This window comes from Podarcis vaucheri, assembly GCF_965113315.1.
Source record: "Podarcis vaucheri genome assembly, chromosome: 1".
In the NCBI taxonomy this organism is placed as follows: domain Eukaryota; kingdom Metazoa; phylum Chordata; class Lepidosauria; order Squamata; family Lacertidae; genus Podarcis; species Podarcis vaucheri.
In genome coordinates, this window is record NC_138759.1 from 124,293,566 (window position 1) to 124,314,928 (window position 21,363).

A 21,363-nucleotide genomic window follows, 5' to 3' on the forward strand; every position below is an offset into this window, starting at 1 on the left:
CTGTGGAGGCCAGTTCTAGTTCCACACATCCTTCCACAGTGGGGACATAGGTTTCTGGGTGGGAGTCGATCATGTTGAGGGTTTGCCAAGCATGCCTTCCTCTTAGCGCATCTGTCCCTTTCATCCTGAGTTCGAGCATCTTCAAAGCCCATGTAAAGGTAAAGGAACCCCTGACCATTAGGTCCAGTCGTGACTGACTCTGGGGTTGCGGTGCTCATCTCGCTTTATTGGCCGAGGGAGCCGGCGTACAGCTTCCAGGTCATGTGGCCAGCATGACTAAGCCACTTCTGGCGAACCAGAGCAGTGCACGGAAACGCCGTTTGCCTTCCCGCCAAGCGGGATCTACTTGCACTTTGACTTGCTTTCGAACTGCTAGGTTGGCAGGAGCAGGGACCAAGCAACGGGAGCTCACCCTGTCGCGGGGATTCGAACCGCCGACCTTCTGATCGGCAAGTCCTAGGCTCTGTGGTTCAACCCACAGCGCCACCCACGTCCCTTTGGTAAAGGCTGTTCTCCAACTGGAGTGCTCACAGGCCAGTGTTTCCCAGTTGTCGGTGTTTATACTACATTTTTAAAGATTTGCATTGAGAGAGTCTTTAAACCTCTTTTGTTGTCCACCAGCATTGTGCTTTCCATTTTTAAGTTCGGAATAGAGTAGTTGGTTTGGAAGATGATAGTTTATTATTGGTATAATAAAATGCCATTGCCCACAGGATCAGAAATCAATGAGAAGCCCAGAAGCGAAAACCAGTGCATATCCATATTTACATGCAGTGACAGTGGGTGAAATCCATACGCACATCCCATAAATTCGGAGAGCTTTGGCTCGTGCACAGGGAGGGTGAAACTAACTTGTAACGGTGGCCTTATGGGATGTTGCTCTGGCAGGAGACTGTTCGGGGGAATCCTTGAAAGGGTAGCTTACAGGGTTTCCCAAACCTGGGACTCCAGCTGTTTTTGGACTATAACTCCCATCATCCCTAGCTAGCAGGACCAGTGGTCAGGGATGATGGGAGTTGTAGTCCAAAAACAGCAGCAGCAAACCCAAGTTTGGGAAACTGTCCTCTAATATGTGAACAGAGGAGCTGTTTGCCCTGGTTATAGTCTTGGCTTTCTCTCTGTGTTCCCTGTTAGTCTGTTGGGGGACACATTCTTAAAGAGAACATTTTGCACTTCACCCAGAAAACAATTGCCACGATTCTAGTGGCACATTGAATGGCTGCTTTTATCTCCACGGTCAGAAAGCATGCCTTTACCTTTGAATGCAGGTTCCTGGGAAACACAAATGGGGAGTTGTGAGTGTTGTTGCGCCCAGGTCTGGTTTGTGGGTGTCACAGTGGTGCACCACTGAGAACAGGATCCTACCCTAGGTGGGTCATTGGCTTGCGTTCTAACTTTACTGAACCTAACACCTAGTATGGTTTTTGAAGATCTCGGAAATCCAAATTATTGTTGAGTCCGGCTCTTTTGTCTAATAATTCTCAATCTTCGGATATCGCATCCTTCTGTAGATAACGAATTTCTATATTAAGATGATTTGAGTGAAGGCTGGGAGAGCTTCCCGCTCAATCCGTTGTCTGCTGCTGCTATTCTTTTCTGGGTTCCTTACTCTTGTATTTTCAGCTCGACTTTTGAAACGGCCGAGAGCAAGCTGGGACTTTGTGGGGGTGCGGGGGGAGGTATCCGCGCAAATATAAATGCTTAGGTGGGCATCATTTCAAGTTAATTCTGCATCTGTGGTTCCAAAATGAAATCCCTGGAAGCAGCTTTGCGAGTTAATGCTGCCGCCGGCCTCCCAAAATAAAAGCTACCCTAACAGCATTGTGAAGTTAATGCCAGTGCGTTTGTAGGGAGGCAGAGGGTTGAGGGGGAACTATCGAACAACCTAACAGACACTACAATATTGTGACTGTGCACCACCTAGGGGGAAAACCAGGAGCTGTCTCTCTCCCAGGAATTGAAATCGAAATACTTTATTGTCACTTACAGATAGGTAGCCGTGTTGGTCTGCCATAGTCAAAATAAAAAAATTCCTTCCAGTAGCACCTTAAAGACCAACTAAGTTAATTCTTGGTATGAGCTTTCGTGTGCATGCACACTTCTTCAGATACAAAGCTGCTTCCAGGGATTTCATTTTGGAACCACAGATGCAGAATTAACTTGAAATGATGCCCACCTAAGCATTTATATTTGCGCTGATATCTGAAGAAGTGTGCATGCACACAAAAGCTCATACCAAGAGCTAACTTAGTTGGTCTTTAAGGTGCTACTGGAAGGAATTTTTTTATTTTTATTGTCACTTGTACAACTTGTATGCGGTGAGATTACACGAGCACCTCCTACTCAGCTCTCTTAGTCTTAATTCTCCTCGTTTACTGACGCACACCCGCCAAACCCGAAAGTCAGTTGCCCTGTTGTTATCTTTACATTCAGCAGCCTGACAGCCCACGGATAGAAGCTGTTCTTTACTCTGTTGGTGCGACTAATCATGCTCTTCTATATCTTCTGCCCGAGGGCAGGAGATCAAGAAAGTGCCGGCCAGGGTGTGAATCATCCCTGAGAATTTTCCTCACTCTCCTGAGGCAACGTTCTTCCGCTATTTCATCCAGCGGATTCACGGGACAGCCCATAATATCTTGTGCTGTATTCACCACCCTCTGTAGGCATTTCCTATCAGATGATGTCAAGCCAGCGTACCACACCGTGATGCAGTATGAAAGGACACTTTCTATTGTTGACCGGTAGAAGGAGATCATCAGGTGTTGATTGACATTGTTCTTCCGCAACTCTAAGGAGATGGAGTCTCTGTTGGACTTTCTTAACCAACTGGGTTGTATTTATTTTTCAAGTAAGATCTTCACTGAGATAAACTCCTAGGAATTTAAAGGAAGAGACTATCTCCACACAGCCCTCTCCGATGTACAGCGGGGCTAGTTCTCCTCTCTTCCTCCGAAAGTCCAACACCATCTCCCGAGTTGTCCAATTCCTGAGGTATTGATGATACAGTGGTGCCTCGCAAGACGAAAAGAATCCGTTCTGTGATTCTCTTCGTCTTACGGTTTTCTCGTCTTGCGAAGCAAGCCCATTGAAGGATTAGCGGATTAGCGCTATTAGCGGCTTAGCTGCTGAGCGGATCAGCTGATAAGCTGCTTAGCGGCTTAGAAAAAGGGGGGAGGGGAAAAAACCAGGAACTCGCAAGACATTGTCGTCTTGCGAAGCAAGCCCATAGGAAATTTGTTTTGCGAAGCACCTCCAAAACGGAAAACTCTTTTATCTAGCGAGTTTTCCGTCTTGCGAGGCATTCGTCTTGCGGGGCACCACTGTATTCCTCTTTGCTTGCTTGCAGTGACATGATTAAGAATAATGTGGCACCCGAAAATGGGGGAGTTTCATGGTTTTGGTAGGATAGTAAATTTTAGACCATCTTTCTGGGTACTGTACCAGAATAGCCAGACCGAGTGCATTACAGAGAGAGAGAGCGCACAATTATTTTTGGCAAAATTGTACAGTACGAAAATCAGTGCTGTTGCCGGCAGAGTCAAAAGCAGAATATATTGTAGTCTTTCTTTATTCATTCTGTGCCATTGCATTATCTTCCGCCATATCAACCTATTTATTTTTTTAAAAGCTTTTATTAAGATTTCCTTGGGTAACAAGTGTACGGCGTCTGTGCTTTCAGTTCACAGAGTCCTTCCCACAAGTCAGTTTCATTCGATGTGAGACCCTAATTTTATAGGCAGTATGGGTTTGGGGGAGAAGAGGAGTGGGGGGGGGAATACACTTCTACATAGTGTTGTGTGTGCAGTTTGTGTGTCAGTGTCACAGGGAAAGTAGGTTCTCTTTCCATTCATGTTTTCGTTGATTGGCTGCCTAAAGTTGACTGCAGTGAGTTTTGTTTGTGTGTAAAGGGGGGGGGTGCCGTTGGGTCAAATTAGCCAAATCAGAGTTATTGTGCTTTTTCTTATTGTCTACTTGGGCTGTGTATGTAATAAAGGGGAGCCATACCAGGGTGAAGGCGTCCTCTTTGCTTTGTCCTCACACCAGTTTCAGTTTTGAGATGACCCTGAGGCTTCTTGCGGATACAAGATTTCTGCATGCAGGGTTTATTGTGGAAGTTTTTCACAGTTGTACTAATAATGATGATGATGATGATGATAATTTATTACTTATACCCCGCCCATCTGACTGGGCCTCCCCAGCCACTCTGGGCAGCTCCCAACAGAATATTAAAAACACGATAAAACATCAAGCATAAAAAAATTCCCTCAACAGGGCTGCCTTCAGATGTCTTCTAAAAGTCAGATAGTTGTTAATTTCCTTGACATCTGGTGGGAGGGCGTTCCACAGGGTGGGCGCCACTACCGAGAAGGCCCTCTGCCTGGTTCCTTGTAGCTTCACTTCTCGCAGTGAGGGAACCGCCAGAAAGCCCTCGGAGCTGGACTTCAGTGTCTGGGCTGAACGATAGGAGTGGAGACTCTCCTTCAGGTATACTGCAAGACTCGATCCTGTTGGAGGGCATCTCGTAACGTAGCGTTGAGGTTTTCGCTGCCATGTTCAGCACTGCAGTTCCGTTTTAGCTTTGAAGTCTGGGGATGGGATTTGATCAGTTTTCACTTTCCTGGCGCTTAGTTTGGTTTTGAATAGGGCAAGGGTTGTGTAGTGGCACTGATTAATATGGTTCAGCGAAATTAAGTGTTGCCCTTTGTTTGAGTTTCCAGATACCATTTGTAACCTGTACCTAGCATGATGTCAAATGGGGCTATTTTTTCAGATTCTTTCATACACAGGCATTGCATAGATATCTTTCTTGTTGCCTTTTCCCTTTTTATTTGATAGGAGGAGAGAGAAAACCTGTGATCGCAAATGCAGAGCTCTCCCAGTAAGCTACTGATTCTGGTTCACCACAAACACACTCACCTCAGACAGTACAGAATCTATTTTTTGCACATCGGCGCTAATCACACTTTGAGCCGGATTAACGGGGGCACATCCTGTTAACAATAGGTGCCGAGGCCCTGCAAGGACAACAGCTGTTGCCTCATTTTGCTCTTGGATACTTGCCCCCTTAATACAGCTCACTTGGGAGCAATGTAAGATCCTGAGGCTGCCTGTGAACTGGTCAGAATGCTGCTTTGATTGTGACACAGCTGAAATCAAAGATTACTATCTTGAACGTCTTTGGAGATGGGCTGAGGGTAAACACGAAAGACGCTGCCACTTGGCTGCTGCTAATACCTTTTCTTTGAACAGCAACACACAGAATTTAAGTCCGTTACAGTGCTCTGCAGATCCTGAAGGTCTGTTGGAAACAGGCCAGGAAAGCCATTGAGCAGTGCTGACACCAGGATCGTTTTATTAATGCCATGCTCTCGTGTGTGTTCTGCTTGCGTCAATGAGCCAGGGAGGGTGTGTTGTGTGTGTGCTCCGTTTGTGCGGTTTCAGAAAGTGAGATAAATTTGGTCAATTTTACTGAGCACTTTTGCAGTTGTTGGGATGAGTAAAATAGGTTCAGCACAGTGATATTTTTTCTAGAAAGAGAGTTGCCGGAACTCACCATGAACACCTCCCTCGTTCTCTTAGAATGGCAACGGCGCCCACCTCAAAAGTGCCGGAACTCAATTCTGGCTGGGTGGGAAAAGACCTGGTTTTGTATAATCTTACCAAGATGATTAGGGACGTGGGTGGCACTGTGGGTTAAACCACAGAGCCTAGGGCTTGCCGATCAGAAGGTTGGCGGTTCAAATCCCCGCAACGGGGTGAGCTCCTGTTGCTCGGTCCCAGCTCCTGCCAACCTAGCAGTTCGAAAGCTCATCAAAGTGCAAGTAGATAAATTGGTACTGCTCCGGTGGGAAGGTAAATGGCGTTTCCATGCACTGCTCTGGTTCGCCAGAAGTGGCTTAGTCATGCTGGCCACATGACCTGGAAGCTGTACACCGGCTCCCTTGGCCAATAAAGTGAGATGAGCGCCGCAACCCCAGAGTCGGTCACAACTGGACCTAATGGTCAGGGGTCCCTTTACCTTTACCAAGATGATTGGCATTTGGTTAACACCTTTGTAAATGTTAATATCTAGATTTTGGCAAGAGATTCTTTGCATTAGTGGTATCTTTGATTAATGCTGCTCTTCTGCTTTTTGTCGTGGTGATGTAAGGAAGAATTTCTCAACAAATGTAACATTTACGTTCGTTCTTTCCTTTATTCCGCAGAGTAATCGTGTGGAAAGTTTAAAAGCCTCTAATATCTATATTTAATAATCAGGAATCTAAAGGAATGGGGTGCTATCTCAAAGATAGCAGGGACGGAGTTGCCTGGAAAGCAGACCATTCCGACATCTGTAGATCAAACCACAGTGACCTCGGGCAGAAAAATCTCAGGGAATTTAATCAAGCTCTGAGCAAAATTGATTCATTTGAGGAATTTGTTTTTGCATGCATAGCAATCCAGAGGCTAGGTGAGGAGGGAATTGCCCCCCTTTTGTGCTGAGAAGGAAAATGTGCATTTTAAGCGAAAACTAGACTGCCACGTTAGGAGTGATTCATTTGGGGAGTCTGAAACAGATTGTTGGATGAGTCAGTCCTTAATCACAAATTCTCTGCCCGTTCTAGGACAGCAGTTCTCAAACCTTTACCTTCACGACTAATAGAATATTGCTGGTGGAATATTGCTTATGTGTTTTCAAATACATACAGTGGTACCTCGGGTTAAGAACTTAATTCATTCTGGAGGTCCGTTCTCAACCTGAAACTGTTCTTTACTTGAGGTACCACTTTAGCTAATGGGGCCGCCCGCTGCCGCCAGAGCACGATTTCTGTTCTCTTCCTGAGGTAAAAGTTCTTAACCTGAGGTACTACTTCCGGGTTAGCGGAGTCTGTAACTTGAAGCGTCTGTAACCTGAGGTACCACTGTATATATAAATCGAAGCACATAGATGTAGTCTTGCCTTAGTAATGCAATGGATGTCTTTCTGGGTTAACTAGAACAAAAACAAACTTAACGTTTTTCTTTTGTGCTGGTGTCAAAACCAGCACCATATCAAGAAAATCATAAGCTGCTATGAAGGTTCCCTTCGAGTGGGAAATATTTGAGGGAAAATCACACTTGCCCGTGTTGTCTTTTGAAAACTATGAGCCCAAAGCCAGGAGTTACACATAAGGGATTGCAGGCTGAAAAAAATCTTATCATGTTTAAACCAAGAAAATGGTAACTAGTTGCAAAGCTGGTTTACGTGATATAATTGGTTTCTGCTTCTTGTATTTCGCATCCTTCCATTTGGCTTTCTTGGTCTCAGCTCTTTTTTTAAAAAAATCTTAAACATGAGTGCTATTTTAGATGGCAGCAAGAAAAATGCCTCATGCCAGCGAACTGTTGAATAGATTTAGGAAATCATTCTGGCTTAGTATAAACTCGCTCTTAAATGTTGGAAGCAGCCTTATTGCATACACTGATCATCGGTCCACCAAGTTCAATGTTTTCTATACTGACGGGCGTGTAGGCTTTCAGATTGGACTGCCCCAACCCTACCTAGGGATGCTGGTGACTTAACACGAGCCCTTCTGCAAGCAGGGCACATGTTCTCCCACCAAGCTGCTTCCTTACTATCACCAAAACTTGGGGAAAAATGGATTATTTGGCCAAGAGTTATTTGAGTCCATTTAATAATTGATTAGCCAGGCAGGGACATTTGACCTTTTGCGAATTCATCGTTCTTGTGGTTCTCGTGTTACTCTGCCAGTTCCTCCACTTCTGTATCTAAGCAAAACAGCGTCAAGGACTCTCTATTCCTTACCCACGCAAGGACGGAAGCTGCCACATTTTGAGTCAGTCTTGCAAATAGGGCAGGGTAGTGTATCATTGCCGCCGTATCCTTGGCTTTGAGTTCTGCTTATCAGGGAGAGTTGCTGGCGATAATCTCTTTTTGCCAAGATAACGCACTGGCAATTCAACAAATAGAGGCAAGCAGGCAGGCTGAGAGGTGAGCAGGCAGGCCTGCGCAGAGGTTGCACGAGGTGACAAAGTCTGGGACGAGCTGCGGCCCAATCCTGCTTCCTTCCACTTGGGAAGTGCCGTTCTGCTCACGGTTAAAGAGGAAGCAGGAACAGAAAACGAGAGGGTGGGGATAGCTCCTCTCCCCTGGCATCTTCATGTACAAAAGTCAGAAGGGAGGGAGCCACCTTGCATACAGGTTTCCATGTGTTCTGGAACACTGAGGGGGTCAGGGTTCTGGAACATTGAGGTGTCAGGGTTCTGGAACGCTGAGGGATCAAGGTTCTGGAATGCTTGAGGTGTCAGGGTTCTGGAACATTGAGGTGTCAGGGTTCTGGAACGCTGAGGGGTCAAGGTTCTGGAATGCTTGAGGTGTCAGGGTTCTGGAACATTGAGGTATCAGGGTTCTGGAATGCTGAGGGGTCAGAGTTTTGGAACATTGAGGTATCAGGGTTCTGGAACGCTTGAGGGATCAAGGTTCTGGAATGCTTGAGGGATCAGGGTTCCAAACTGCCTGAAAGCCGTGTGTGTGTGTGTGTGTGTGTGTGTGTGTGTGTGTGTGTGTACTCCCTTTTCTGTATATGTGGTGTCCCTGGGAGGGGCCCACTTCCCACTAGCATGTTCCTAGTAGTGAACCCAAGTAGGGATCGAATGGGTACCATTTGTTCTGGGAGATCCCTGTTTAAGTGGAACACACTGTACAGTGGTTCCTCTGGTTAAGAACTTAATTCGTTCCAGTGGTCCGTTCTTAACCTGAAACTGTTCTTAACCTGAGGTACCACTTTAGCTAATGGGGCCTCCCACTGCCACCGCACGATTTCTGTTCTCATCCTGAAGCAAAGTTCTTAACCCGAGGTACTATTTCTGGGTTAGCAGAGTCTGTAACCTGAAGCGTCTGTAACCCGAGGTACCACTGTAATTTCTTCTACAAATAGTGCTGGAGCTGGCTATGTGTTTTGGGGTCTCTGTGGGATGACTCTTAGAGAAAGAGCTTGTCAAAAACTCACAGGCTTCCTCTTTGGAAGGGACCCTGCACTGTGCTGCAGTTTCCCAGAAGCCTTTGCATGGGTCACGCCTTACTGGAAACAATATGGTTGCTGCCATGTTTGATGCCCTGGGTCCCTTGGGAGGAAGGGTAGGGGTATAAATTGAATTAACTGGATAAATAACCTGTGTCTAAGTCCAACATGTGAAATAGTAAGAGCTTGAAAAGTGTGCTCAGCACTTGTTGTATAAAGCTGTCTCCCAATAGTTTCTGCCTGTCCTATGTTTAATTATCTTCTTTCACCCACTCTCTTGGGTCTCTTTAAATAATAAAATGTACATAAAATATAAATTTGCTACGAATGTGAATATATATTCTTTTTAAATAGTATTTTGGTTACCTGACATTGTAGTGGGGTAGGGTTAGGGTTATAATGCCAATATATTTCTGGCAATATATTTGGCAACCAGTGTACCCCTTTGGTTTCAGATAGTATATGGGTAGATGAGTCAAAAAAGCCTGGGACACAAATTTAGACCAAACTAAGCCTCCTAGAGCACAATATACATTGTGGTCAGAATTGAGTATATACTTCCAGTAAAAGGTAAAGGTAAAGGGACCCCTGACCATTAGGTCCAGTTGTGGCCGACTCTGGGGTTGTGGCGCTCATCTCGCTTTATTGGCCGAGGGAGCCGGCGTACAGCTTCCGGATCATGTGGCCAGCATGACTAAGCCACTTCTGGCGAACCAGAGAAGCGCACGGAAATGCCGTTTACCTTTCCGGGAAGGAAATGCCGTTTACCTTCCCGCCGGAGCAGTACCTATTTATCTACTTGCACTTTGATGTGCTTTCGAGCTGCTAGGTTGGCAGGTGCAGGGACTGAGCAACGGGAGCTCACCCTGTCGCGGGGATTCGAACCACCAACCTTCTGATCGGCAAGTCCTAGGCTCTGTGGTTTAACCCACAGCGCCACCCGCGTCCCATATACTTCCAGAGTTAATGCTAAATACATTACTTCTGGTAAATGAGCTACTAGAGGGCTGTGGAAATTTGTGTCCTGGCCTTCGTAGACTCGACTACCCATGTACTATCTGAAACCAAATTGGCGGATTGGTTGCCAGAAGTTACTTTTTTGTTTTGCTTTTGCTCTCCTACCTCACTTTTAAATACAGCCTTTCTCAGATATCAGCTGCTAACCTTTCCAAGTGACAACTTTGGCTGTGTTCCACCGGTTTAATAGCTTTGAAGTTGTCCAGAACTAGAAATTTATACAGAGGCCAAGTTGCTGTTGATAAGGCTGACATGAAAGTTTGCAGCTGTTAGCATGTTTTTATACTCCCTTCTGAACCTCCCAGGAAAATAGAAAGAAGAAAAAACCCATTATAAATCCCTCTCCCTTTCCCTTCTCCATTACAGGTGAAATCTGTCATAAATCTCCTGTTTGCTGCCTACACTGGTGATGTGTCTGCACTACGAAGGTAAAATCCATATTTTGCTTTGTGCTGCATTATGTGAAATGTGTGTGCCATATAGGGTAGCCATATTTCAAGAAGTAAAAATCTGAGCGTTTTTTTAAAAGTTTCAAAAACGTGGACATTTTGCAAATTTTCCAAAAAAATCCCCCCAGACGCTAATTCCGTCATTGGAATCCTGGACATATGGCAATCCTAAATAATGTATATATTAAACCTGGCCGGGCCATGTTCAGAGACACTGTGAGCGATGGAAGATCTATTTGAACAATAATAATACAGTGGTGCCTCGCAAGACGAAATTAATTCGTTCCGCAAGTTTTTTCTTCTTGCGAGTTTCCCATAGGAATGCATTGAAAATCAATTAATGCGTTCCTATGGAAACCGCCTTCAGACCAGGTCCGGGGACAGTCTGTCCCCCGACCTCTTCTGAAGGCTGGGGGGGGGGACAAGGGCTTTTCTTCCCACCCCCAGCATTTTAAAAAACCCCGGGACAGCGGAGGACTTCCCCGCTGTCCGGGGCGATCTTAAAATGCTGGGGGGGCGCATTTTAAAATCGCCCGGGACAGCGGAGGACTTCTCCGCTGTCCGGGGCGATGTAAAAGCCCCTGGGAAGGCAGGCAGGCGGGACAAAGACTTTTGCCCCCCGCCCGCCTTCAGAAGAGGTCCTGGACCTCTTCTGAAGGCGGGCGGGGGGCGAAAGTCTTTGCCCCCCCCCCGCCTGCCTTCAAAAGCCGTCCGGGACAGCGGAGAAACGCGCTGCCTTTCTCCGCTCTCCCGGGAAGGCAGGCAGGGGGGAGCAAAGACTTTCGCCCCCCGTCCGCCTTCAGAAGAGGTCCAGGACCTCTTCTGAAGGCGGGCGGGGGGCGAAAGTCTTTGCTCCCCCCCGCCTGCCTTCAAAAGCCGTCCGTGATAGCGGGAAGCGCTTCCCTGCTATCCCGGACTGCTTTTAAAATGCTGGCAGTGGGGAGCAAAGCCTTTCGGCCCCCGCCGGCCTTGCTGGACCTCTTCTGAAGGCCGGAGGGGGGGAAAGGCTTTGCTCCCCACCACCAGCATTTAAAAGAGGTCCCCGGAGATTTCCCTATGGGCTTTCGTCTTGCGAAGCAAGCCCATAGGGAAATTCGTCTTGCGAAGCGCCTCCAAAACGGAAAACCCTTTCGTCTTGCGGGTTTTCCGTCTTGCGAGGCATTCGTCTTGCGAGGTACCACTGTAGTCTTATATTCCAGAGACAGTCTAGTCAAGGTGGAAAGAGGATTCGATTACTACATGGTTCCTTAATAATCATGTCTCCTGTGGGGAACCAGTGATATAATATAATAATAATAATAATAATAATAATAATAATAATAATAATAATAATAATAATTTATTTGTACCCCACCTATCTGGCTGGGTTTCCCCAGCCACTCTGGGCGGCTTCCACAAAGACCAAAAATACACTAATATGTCATACATTAAAAACTTCCCTGAACAGGGCTGCCTTCAGATGTCTTCTGAATGTCAGGTAGTTTATCTCTTTGACATCTGATGGGAGGGCATTCCACAGGGCGGGCGCCACTACCAAGAAGGCCCTCTGCCTGGTTCCCTGTAGCTTTGCTTCTCGCAATGAGGGAACCGCCAGAAGGCCCTCGGCGCTGGACCTCAGCATCCGGGCAGAATGATGGGGTTGGAGACGCTCCTTCAGGTATACTGGGCCGAGGCCGTTTAGGGCTTTAAAGGTCAACACCAACACTTTGACTTGTGCTCGGAAACGTACTGAGAGCCAATGTAGGTCTTTCAAGACCGGTGTTATATGGTCTCGGCGGCCGCCCCCAGTCAGCAATCTAGCTGCCTCATTCTGGATTAGTTGCAGTTTCTGGGTCACCCTCAAAGGTAGCCCCATGTAGAGTGCATTGCAGTAGTCCAAGCAGGAGATAACTAGAGCATGCACCACTCTGGTGAGACAGTCCGCGGGCAGGTAGGGTCTCAGCCTGCGTACCAGATGGAGCTGGTAAACAGCTGCCCTGGATACAGAATTGACCTGTGCCTCCATGGACAGCTGTGAGTCCAAAATGACTCCCAGGCTGCGCACCTGGTCCTTCAGGGGCACAGTTACCCCATTCAGGACCAGGGAGTCCTCCACACCAGCCCGCCCCCTGTCCCCCAAAAACAGTACTTGTCTTGTCAGGATTCAACCTCAATCTATTAGCCACCATCCATCCTCCAGCTGCCTCCAGGCACTCACACAGGACCTTCACCGCCTTCACTGGTTTTGATTTGAAAGAGAGATAGAGCTGGGTATCATCTGCATATTGATGGACACCCATTGAGTTTTATTGATTTAAATATTTATAGAAATTAAAAATAAATAAAAAAATAAAAAAATAAATATAAATTCTGGCTGGAGAGTGGCCACATCTGCCCCATACAGCCAGAACACATGTCTTCCCCCCAGGGAATAATCCTGCAAACGGTAGTTTAAAGGCACTGGGAATTGTCGCTTTGCAAGGGGTAATCTAAGGTTCCTTGGATTATTTCCGGTGAGCCATGACTTTGGCACTGAGCACCAGTCGGTTCCTTTGAAGTTGACCTGACTTACCTAGAGAACTATCAGTGTACATAGTTTCAAGGTTTCGGGGGATAAGATTGAGAGGAAAGTTTCCAGGTGTCACTTAGCCATGTTTCACACTTCCCTTTGAGCCTCCCAAGAAAAAGGGGGGGGGCATTTATATATGGTGATTTAAGTGCATTGTGTGCATGTGACCACTGACAATATAAATTATTTTTTAATACCTAATATTGCGATTGAGATGCACACTCCCCACAACCCTGTTTGTGCTCCATTATTTTAAATGAATACTGTTGGGAATGCCAGGAACCAGTTCCACAAAGCTAGTACAATTGCGGGTTTTAAAAAGCATACCAATTAAAGCTTTCATCAATTAATTCTGCAGAGCAAGTGATTAAAGCTTCCAGAGCCATGGTGAAAATATTACAGGAGCGAGATTACATGCCCTCTGCTTGTCTTTTAATTTTTTTGCCTTTGTTTTGAAACATTCCAGCCTTTCTAGTGTATATGCAGAACCAATGGCTGCTCTGATGTTACCGTATTTTTTGCTCTATAAGACTCACTTTTTCCCTCCTAAAAAGTAAGGGGAAATGTGTGTGCGTCTTATGGAGCGAATGCACGCTGTGCAGCTATCCCAGAAGCCAGAACAGCAAGAGGGATTGCTGCTTTCACTGTGCAGCAATCCCTCTTGCTGTTCTGGCTTCTGAGATTCAGAATATTATTTTTTCTTGTTTTCCTCCTCCAAAAACTAGGTGTGTCTTGTGGTCTGGTGTGTCTTATAGAGCGAAAAATATGGTATTTTGTTTTACAAGCCAGGACAGTGCTTGAATGCAAAGGGGGGAACCAAGGCTTTTCAGAATGACTGGAAAGGAAAGCTCTTCACACAGAGCCTCCTAGCGAACACATTACAATTTGGATGACTAAAACACATTCCCCAGTTAATGGCCCGGTTAGCTAAGGCATGGCAAACACTAACCATAGTTAAAGCCGTGGTGTCTGGCAGATGAACACTTAAACCTAACTTTATTATATCGAAGAATACAGTGATACCTCTGGTTAAGAACTTATTTTGTTCTGGAGGTCCGTTCTTAACCTGAAACTGTTCTTAACCTGAAGCACCACTTTAGCTAATGGGGCCTCCTGCTGCCACTGCGCCGCCACTGCGTGATTTCTGTTCTCATCCTGAAGCAAAGTTCTTAACCCGAGGTACTATTTCTGGGTTAGCGGAGTCTGTAACCTGAAGCGTCTGTAACCCAAGGTACCAGTGTAGTTAAAAACACCAGCAGCTGAGCCTTGAGAGAGGTTCAAATTCCCCTATTTCCCACTCTTTATTCGAGCCAGCCCTGCTCAAATGCTGCTAGCCACATTTAACTATAGTTGAGCAGGAGGTCTAGGTTTGCACATAACACTAAGCTATGATTAATGTTAGCAAAGGCTTATAAAGCAACTACAAGCCTTAGTTAATGAGTGAATTCAACCAGAATGAGTTAAGCCGCTAAATTGGGTTCACACAACGCTTAAATCATGGTTTAATAAATCATGGGTTTAGCATTAAGTGCAAACCAGGTCAGTGGGTGGTGCCCAATGCAATAATAATAATAATAATAATAATAATAATAATAATAAGTTTTATTTGTAACCAGCCCATCTGACTGAAGCCACTCTGGGCAGCTTCCAGCATATACCAAAACATACCGTATTTTTCCGTGTATAAGACTAGGTTTTCCCCCTAAAAAATAATGTCCAAAATTTGGGGGCGTCTTATACATGGGTGCATCTTATAGAAGGAAAATTACTGTAATTAAACATTAAAAACTTCCCTATACAGGGCTGCCTTCAGGTGTCTTCTAAAGGTTGCGTAGCTCTTTCTCTCCTTGACATCTGATGGGCAGGCGTTCCACAGGGAGGGCACCATTACTGAGAGGGTCTTCTGTAGCTTCACTTCTCGCAGTGAGGGAACCAGCAGAAGACCCTCAGAGCTGGACTTCAGTGCCCAGGCTGGATGACAGGGATGGAGATGTTCCTTCAAGTATACTGGGCCAAGGCCGTTTAGGGCAGGCATCCCCAAACTCGGCCCTCCAGATGTTTTGGGTCTACAGTGCTCGCTTCGGCAGCACATATACAGATGTTTTGGGTCTACAGCTCCCATCATCCCTAGCTAACAGGACCAGTGGTCAGGGATGATTGGAGTTGTAGTCCCAAAACATCTGGAGGGCCGAGTTTGGGGGTGCCTGGTTTAGGTCAGCATCAGCACTTTGAATTATTCTCAGAAATGTACTGGGAGCCAATGTAGGTCTTTCAGGACCAGTGTTCGATTTCCTAATGAAAGGACTCAGTCAGTGAAATGAGGAAGAGAGGCATTTTTTGGTGAGTCCCCCTTCAGCCCTCCTGAATCTGCCTCCAGAAGGAGCCGCCAACACTTTGCGGAACAGATTTGGGAAGAGGGCAGAGGGGGAATTGCCCAAAATGGCCTTCCTCCCATTCCGCTGACAAAGTTCTTCCATCAGCATATGGAAAGCTTTAGATACCAATCGATATATTTTGAACTTCTAATTTTTGAGCTTTCCTCTTATCCAAGGCTTAGGAAACACTAGATGCTTGGTTCTGCATTATTTGGGACTGAGCTTTTTATCCCCTCCCCCCATTTTCCTCTCAAATTTTAATAATAATTTTATTTATTTCAGGTTTGCTTTGTCAGGCATGGATATGGAGCAGAGAGACTACGATTCCCGGACAGCGTTGCATGTAGCCGCTGCGGAAGGTTGTGAATAATCTCCGGCATTTCTTGTTAACATTTTAGTGTCGTTTAATATAACGAGTGCATAAAATTATCCTCCTCCTTGTGTTTTGTAGGTCACGTAGAGGTAGTTAAATTTTTGCTGGAAGCCTGCAAAGTGAATCCTTTCCCCAAAGACAGGTGAGCATCTGCACTTGAACATACAGGGGAGTATTTGCAATTAAATTACGGCAGCGCTGGCTTCGTGGGCGCTGTTCTCCGAGGAATTTGTGTGCTGAAAAGGGGGTATTTTATGGGGAACGTAATGAGAATTCTCTATATGCAAGCCAGGCGGCTGCTGATTCTGCTATTAGGGAAGTCGGGAAGAAGGGTTCTGGGCTTAGTTACAGAATATGCCTAGTCTACATGTGCTTGGGAGGGAATCAAGGCAGTGAAATATTATTATTAATTAATTAATTAATAATAATAATAATAATAATAATAATAATAATAATATAGTTTCTATACCACCCTATACCCAAAGGTCTCAGGGTGGTTCACAGAAAAGATCACAACATATATAATCATATATATTATTATATTATTATATATTATTATTATTATTATTTTTAATTAGAGTTTCTATACCACCCTATACCCAAAGGTCTCAGAGCGGTTCACAGAAAAGATCACAACATATATAATCAGAATAAAAACAACCACCCAATAATATCCCCAGAAAAGAGCCACATTTAAAGGGCACAGAATGTCAAACAGATCAACCAAAGGCCTGGTTAAAAAGGAACCTTTCTGCCTGGTGCCTAAAGGTGTGTAATGAAGGCACCAGGCGAACTTCCTTGGGGAGAGCATTCCATAGACGGGGAGCCACTGCAGAGAAGGCCCCGTTCTCGAGTTGCCACCCTCTGGACCTCTCAAGGAGACACACAAAGGGCCTTAGCAGATGATCTCAGGGTCCACATAGAAACATGGAAAGAGGCGGTCCTTGAGGTATTGCGGCCCTGAGCCGTTTAAGGCTTTATGGGTCAAAACCAGCACTTTGAATTGGGCCCGGAAACTAACTGGTAGCCATTGCAGTCGGATCAGGATCGGTGTAATATGCTCAAACCTTCTTGTTCTGGTGAACAACCTGGCCGTTGAATTCTGCACCAGCTGAATTTTCTGAATCTTCGGAGACAGCCCTACATATAACAACATTGCAGGAATCTAACCTTGATGTTACCAGAGCATAGACAACAGTAGTTAGGCTATCCTTGTTCAGATAGGGGCATAGCTGGACCACCAGCCAAAGCTGATGGAAGGCATTCCGGGCCACCCGAGCCTAAAGTAGACATTGTGCTCCAATATTTTTTTTTACATTTTGTCAACATGCTTCCCTGTACAAACTAACAGACTCCTAGCCTGGTTTTGTGCAATGTCAGGTGTCCTTAAGCCTATTTAATTCAACGAGCTTTGGCACATCGAACCATTCCTGCATTGTTTGCGGGTTAGACTGGATGACCCTGGGGTCCCTTCCAGCTCTTAGGATTCTGTGCACAGGTCAGACTGCGAGTGAGACCATGTACCGTATTTTTCGCTCTATAACACGCACCTGACCATAACACGCACATCGTTTTTAGAGGAGGAAAACAAGGGGGGGGAATTCTGAATGAAACAGTGGATGTATCATTTTTTTGCCTCATGCTGTGGCCACAGACATGTGATCTGATGGTGAATTTGGGGTGACCCAATGCAAAAATCCTGAGGATCCATGTGGATCCATGCTTTGTAACCAGGTTTTTGCGCCATTGCAGTCCCAGGCAACAGTGGGTGTGTGATTTTTTTGGTGCAGGCTGTAGCCATGGACATGTAATGTGTGGTGAATTTGGGGTGACCCAATGCAAAGATCCTGAGGATCCATGTGGATCCGTGCTTTGTAACCACGTTTTAAGTGGAAAGGGAAGGAAAAACACCGAAGGGACAAGGAGCACGAGAGGGGTGTGCAGAGAAGCAGCTGGCTAAGAATGCAGGAGAGGGGTTTAACGGGAGGGAGGAAAGGAAGGCAAAAGTTTTCCCCCACCCACCCAGCCCCCTCTCTCTCTCCCACCTGCATGGTTTCCGGCTGCCTGCGAGTCCCTAAAATGCTTCCCTGGACACAGCAGCACCGGAGCACGGAGAGGAATTAGAAGGAAGGACGCGATCCTTTCCTTTCCCCTCTGCTTGCCTGGAGGGGAGGGGAGGTGCTCTTTGTTCCGTTTGAGCAAACAGCAACCGAAACAGAAGAGGGTGGGCAGTAAGACCCAGAGGCAGAATGCAGGAAAGCAACAGCTTCCTCTATTCAGGCACGATTTGATTTTTGCCTGATTTTTGCCCCTGCACTCGGGCCAGTCGGCTCCAAGGACCACACATTCACTCAATAACACGCACAGACATTTCCCCTTACTTTTTAGGAGAAAAAATCTGCGTGTTATAGAGAGAAAAGTACGGTATTTGGAATGTCCTGCTGTTGAAAGGTCTAAGACATATATCCATACTCAGGCCATCCTTGGTTTTATTGCTTATAATCAACTTCACTTTGAGTTTCACCTTCGGTTTCATTGCTTTTGACGTAACCCCATGCGGAACTTTCTCCGGTAGAATGAAATGGGCTTGTTAGCAGAGTCCCTTGTTTACAGAAAACAAACCTGAGGACCTCAAGGTTGCTTCAGATGCTTTGAGCTTCTTCTGCCGATTGCAACGGGCTCCTGTGGAGGAGAGAAACATGCAGCCTGCCTACGGATTGGGAACTGTGATGATGGCACAACCATTCACGTTGCATGGGTTTTCTTCCATGGTAGTCAGTCGTGCCTGAACCCTGTATTCCCTGCTGCGTTCCTCGCCATAACCATCATTGTACATTAAAAAGCGATTAGGTTTCTTGGGCGAGGTTGCGGCAGGACTTCCTCCCTCGTGTGGTTCCCCCAGATTCTGCTCCAGAAGGTTGGAGGGACCCTCTTGAGCAGTTTTTAGGGTGCACAAGGGGGGGGGGAGTTAAGAGAAATTTCCAGTGCCATCGCACAAGCAGATTTTTGTTCTGCAAGCAGGCAGACGTGTTGCCCGCTGCTTTCATTAAATGCTTGTGATTTAAAGACACCTATTGATGCCTCCTGCTGAGGCGACGATGTGTGATGTCACATGCTGATGTCACACACGTGCGCCGGGCACCCACAATGTTGGGTGGAACCCGACACACCACCTCCCTGCCTTTTCACTTGGAAAGAGAGAAACTCACTATCCCCATTTTAACTCCTCGCAAGTCACTTTATCAGCCCGCTTCTCTGGGTTATTTTAATTCTAAAAAGCTGCTCCAAGCTTGGGTGAAAAGGGGGGCGGTTTTACAAATATGGCAAGAGCTTCCGATATATTTTGATACCCACATCTTCTTCAACCTGAATGTTTTTGCTCCTGCAGATGGAACAACACACCTATGGATGAAGCTTTGCACTTTGGACATCATGATGTATTTAAAATTCTTCAAGAATATCAGGTCCAGTACACGCCTCCGGACGATTCTGGCAGTGGAAAGGAAAACCAAACTGTACAGAAGAACCTTGACGGCTTACTATAACCCGCTTCCCCCCCCCTGCTAGATCCCAGGAATTGAGATTACTGATCTAATTAATTGTGGAAAAAATGATTATGAAGAGCGTGTGTGTTTCTATTGGATAGTGATGTACCTTTGTTTCAGTGTTACAAGAGCTTTCTTCATCGCGCACAGACAAGTCTAGTTTCTCTTTCAGAAAAACAAAACTTCCAAGTCTCCATTCATGATGTGAGCAATATTACCTCGTGCTACTTATAACCGATAAAGAAATATTAGCTGCTGTTGGCTTTGTGCACTACTTAATTTATTTTTCTGTTTTCCGTGATGCTTCACTCCATGGTCAAGAACTCCCCCCCCCCTCTTCTGCATTTATTTTTTTAAAAAAAATTATTAATTGAAGCTGTCTGGGAAGTGTGCCTGAGTGGAACTGGGCCACACACAAGTGTCAATGTGGTCTTGCTAGATTTTCAAGATTTGTTGCTGACGTGGATTTCATTTGGATGTGGATTTAGTCTGTGTGTGTCAAGCTACAATCTGCACTTACGTATTTGTGTTTTTAATTTCCCATGATACTTGTTTACATCATGTAAATTCTCAGAAGTATAGATTGTTGACTGGGGTCAGTGGTCTAGGCTTAACTTTTTAGTCAAATAGCGTTTTTATCAGGGAATCTGTTCTAAGGTTTGTTTGACCAAAAGATATAGAGGAATGTAATTAGATAACCACAAGATCTTAGATGTTTCTATCAAATCTGCTTTATCCTTGTGTCGGGCTGCTGAAATACTCTTCAGTCCTTTGGCAGCCGCTGGTTCTTTTCAACACTTTTTGTTTTCACCAAATTGTCGTATACATACCACATTGGACTATGATGGCAAGTGTTTCCTCCTTGTATTCTTTATTTAGCAGTGACAAATGCTTTATTCCAGTCAAGGAATATAAATAGAGAACCTGGCATTTTATAGTGTGTAAATCTAAATTCAAATTATTTGTGGATAAAGGTGATGTGGGGGCTGGCCTCACACCAGGGGAAATAATTGCAACAATGGTGTCAGAAGGGTACTTCCAACTAACCTCCACTCTCAACTTGGTGACACTCATGCTATGTGCAACTTGTTTAAGGGACCTGACCAAAGCAGGTAATGGTGATGTTATTATGGATGCTCATCATGTCAGAATCAATCTAGATGCAAACAAATGGCATTTTATAAAGGTAGGAGCTATATTAAATATCTATGAACTTGAAATAAGGATTCCATGTGGTGTTGGATGTTGCTACCCCTCCTGTGGAAGATCAGCCGAGCCATTACTAGAGAGTGGACTGGGTTTTGTTGAAGGAAACAATGACTGAAGTAGAATGATTTGCATCCTTAAGGAAATGCTTACACCATAGAAAGACGAGGGGTTTGAGACTGAGCATATGAAGAGATAGGCCCGAGATTTTACCTTCTAATAAGCAGTGGATCAGAACTGGGTTGCAGGCCATATGAAGGTGGATTGCACCATAATCATAGCCACCGTTTTCTGTTATTTTTGTTGTATAATAAGGAAGAGTAGATAGTAAAGCCAGGAGGAGGAAAGGAGACACACAGAAAAACATGGTATGGGCGTGAGGATGCAAAACAGGCCCTGCATAACAAGTGAGGCTTAAAAGTGGATTCCAAAAATAAAAGATGCAAGTTGCACATTTTAGCGAACCTCTCATTACTGGGAGAACATCCTATTTGTTCACAGGTTTTAGGAGTTTCTTTCAAGAACTCCACATGCTTTATTTTCCTCAATGCCATCCACTGGGCTCTGTGCCACACCCCTCCACTAATGTTCTTTGAGCCAAATTGAGGACAGAGTTTACTGCAATTCCTCAGGAGTGCTTAGCAATATTCTGCGAAGACTGAAAGTATAAAAGTCCATTTGCCGGGCCTAGAGAGTCATAGCTGTTCTTTTCTCCAAAACGAATCATATTCTACATGTATCTCCTTAAAGTATTCAAATTTATCCTTTTGACATTTCAGTAGTCTATATAGTTATCACTATTTAATCAAATTGTAATACTGCAAAGGAAAAAAAAAGCATTATGCATA

General features: G+C 45.4%; 1 protein-coding gene and 1 long non-coding RNA gene across 2 annotated transcripts in view; both read left to right on the plus strand.

The window, feature by feature from the left end:
• GLS (glutaminase) overlaps positions 1 to 19,553 on the plus strand; it is an 81,314-nt gene extending 61,761 nt beyond the window's left edge. Inside the window, exons 15-18 of the mRNA XM_082241205.1 lie at positions 10,386 to 10,447; positions 15,674 to 15,750; positions 15,843 to 15,906; positions 19,153 to 19,553. Coding sequence (XP_082097331.1) covers positions 10,386 to 10,447; positions 15,674 to 15,750; positions 15,843 to 15,906; positions 19,153 to 19,309 — 360 coding nt within the window. The 3' untranslated portion in view covers positions 19,310 to 19,553. The remainder of the gene's footprint in view (positions 1 to 10,385; positions 10,448 to 15,673; positions 15,751 to 15,842; positions 15,907 to 19,152) is intronic.
• On the plus strand, positions 6,019 to 8,905 carry LOC309525646. The gene is made up of 2 exons (XR_014216473.1): positions 6,019 to 8,265; positions 8,461 to 8,905. It is a non-coding gene; the product is annotated as an uncharacterized lncRNA (long non-coding RNA).
• Positions 19,554 to 21,363: the final 1,810 nt, after the last annotated feature.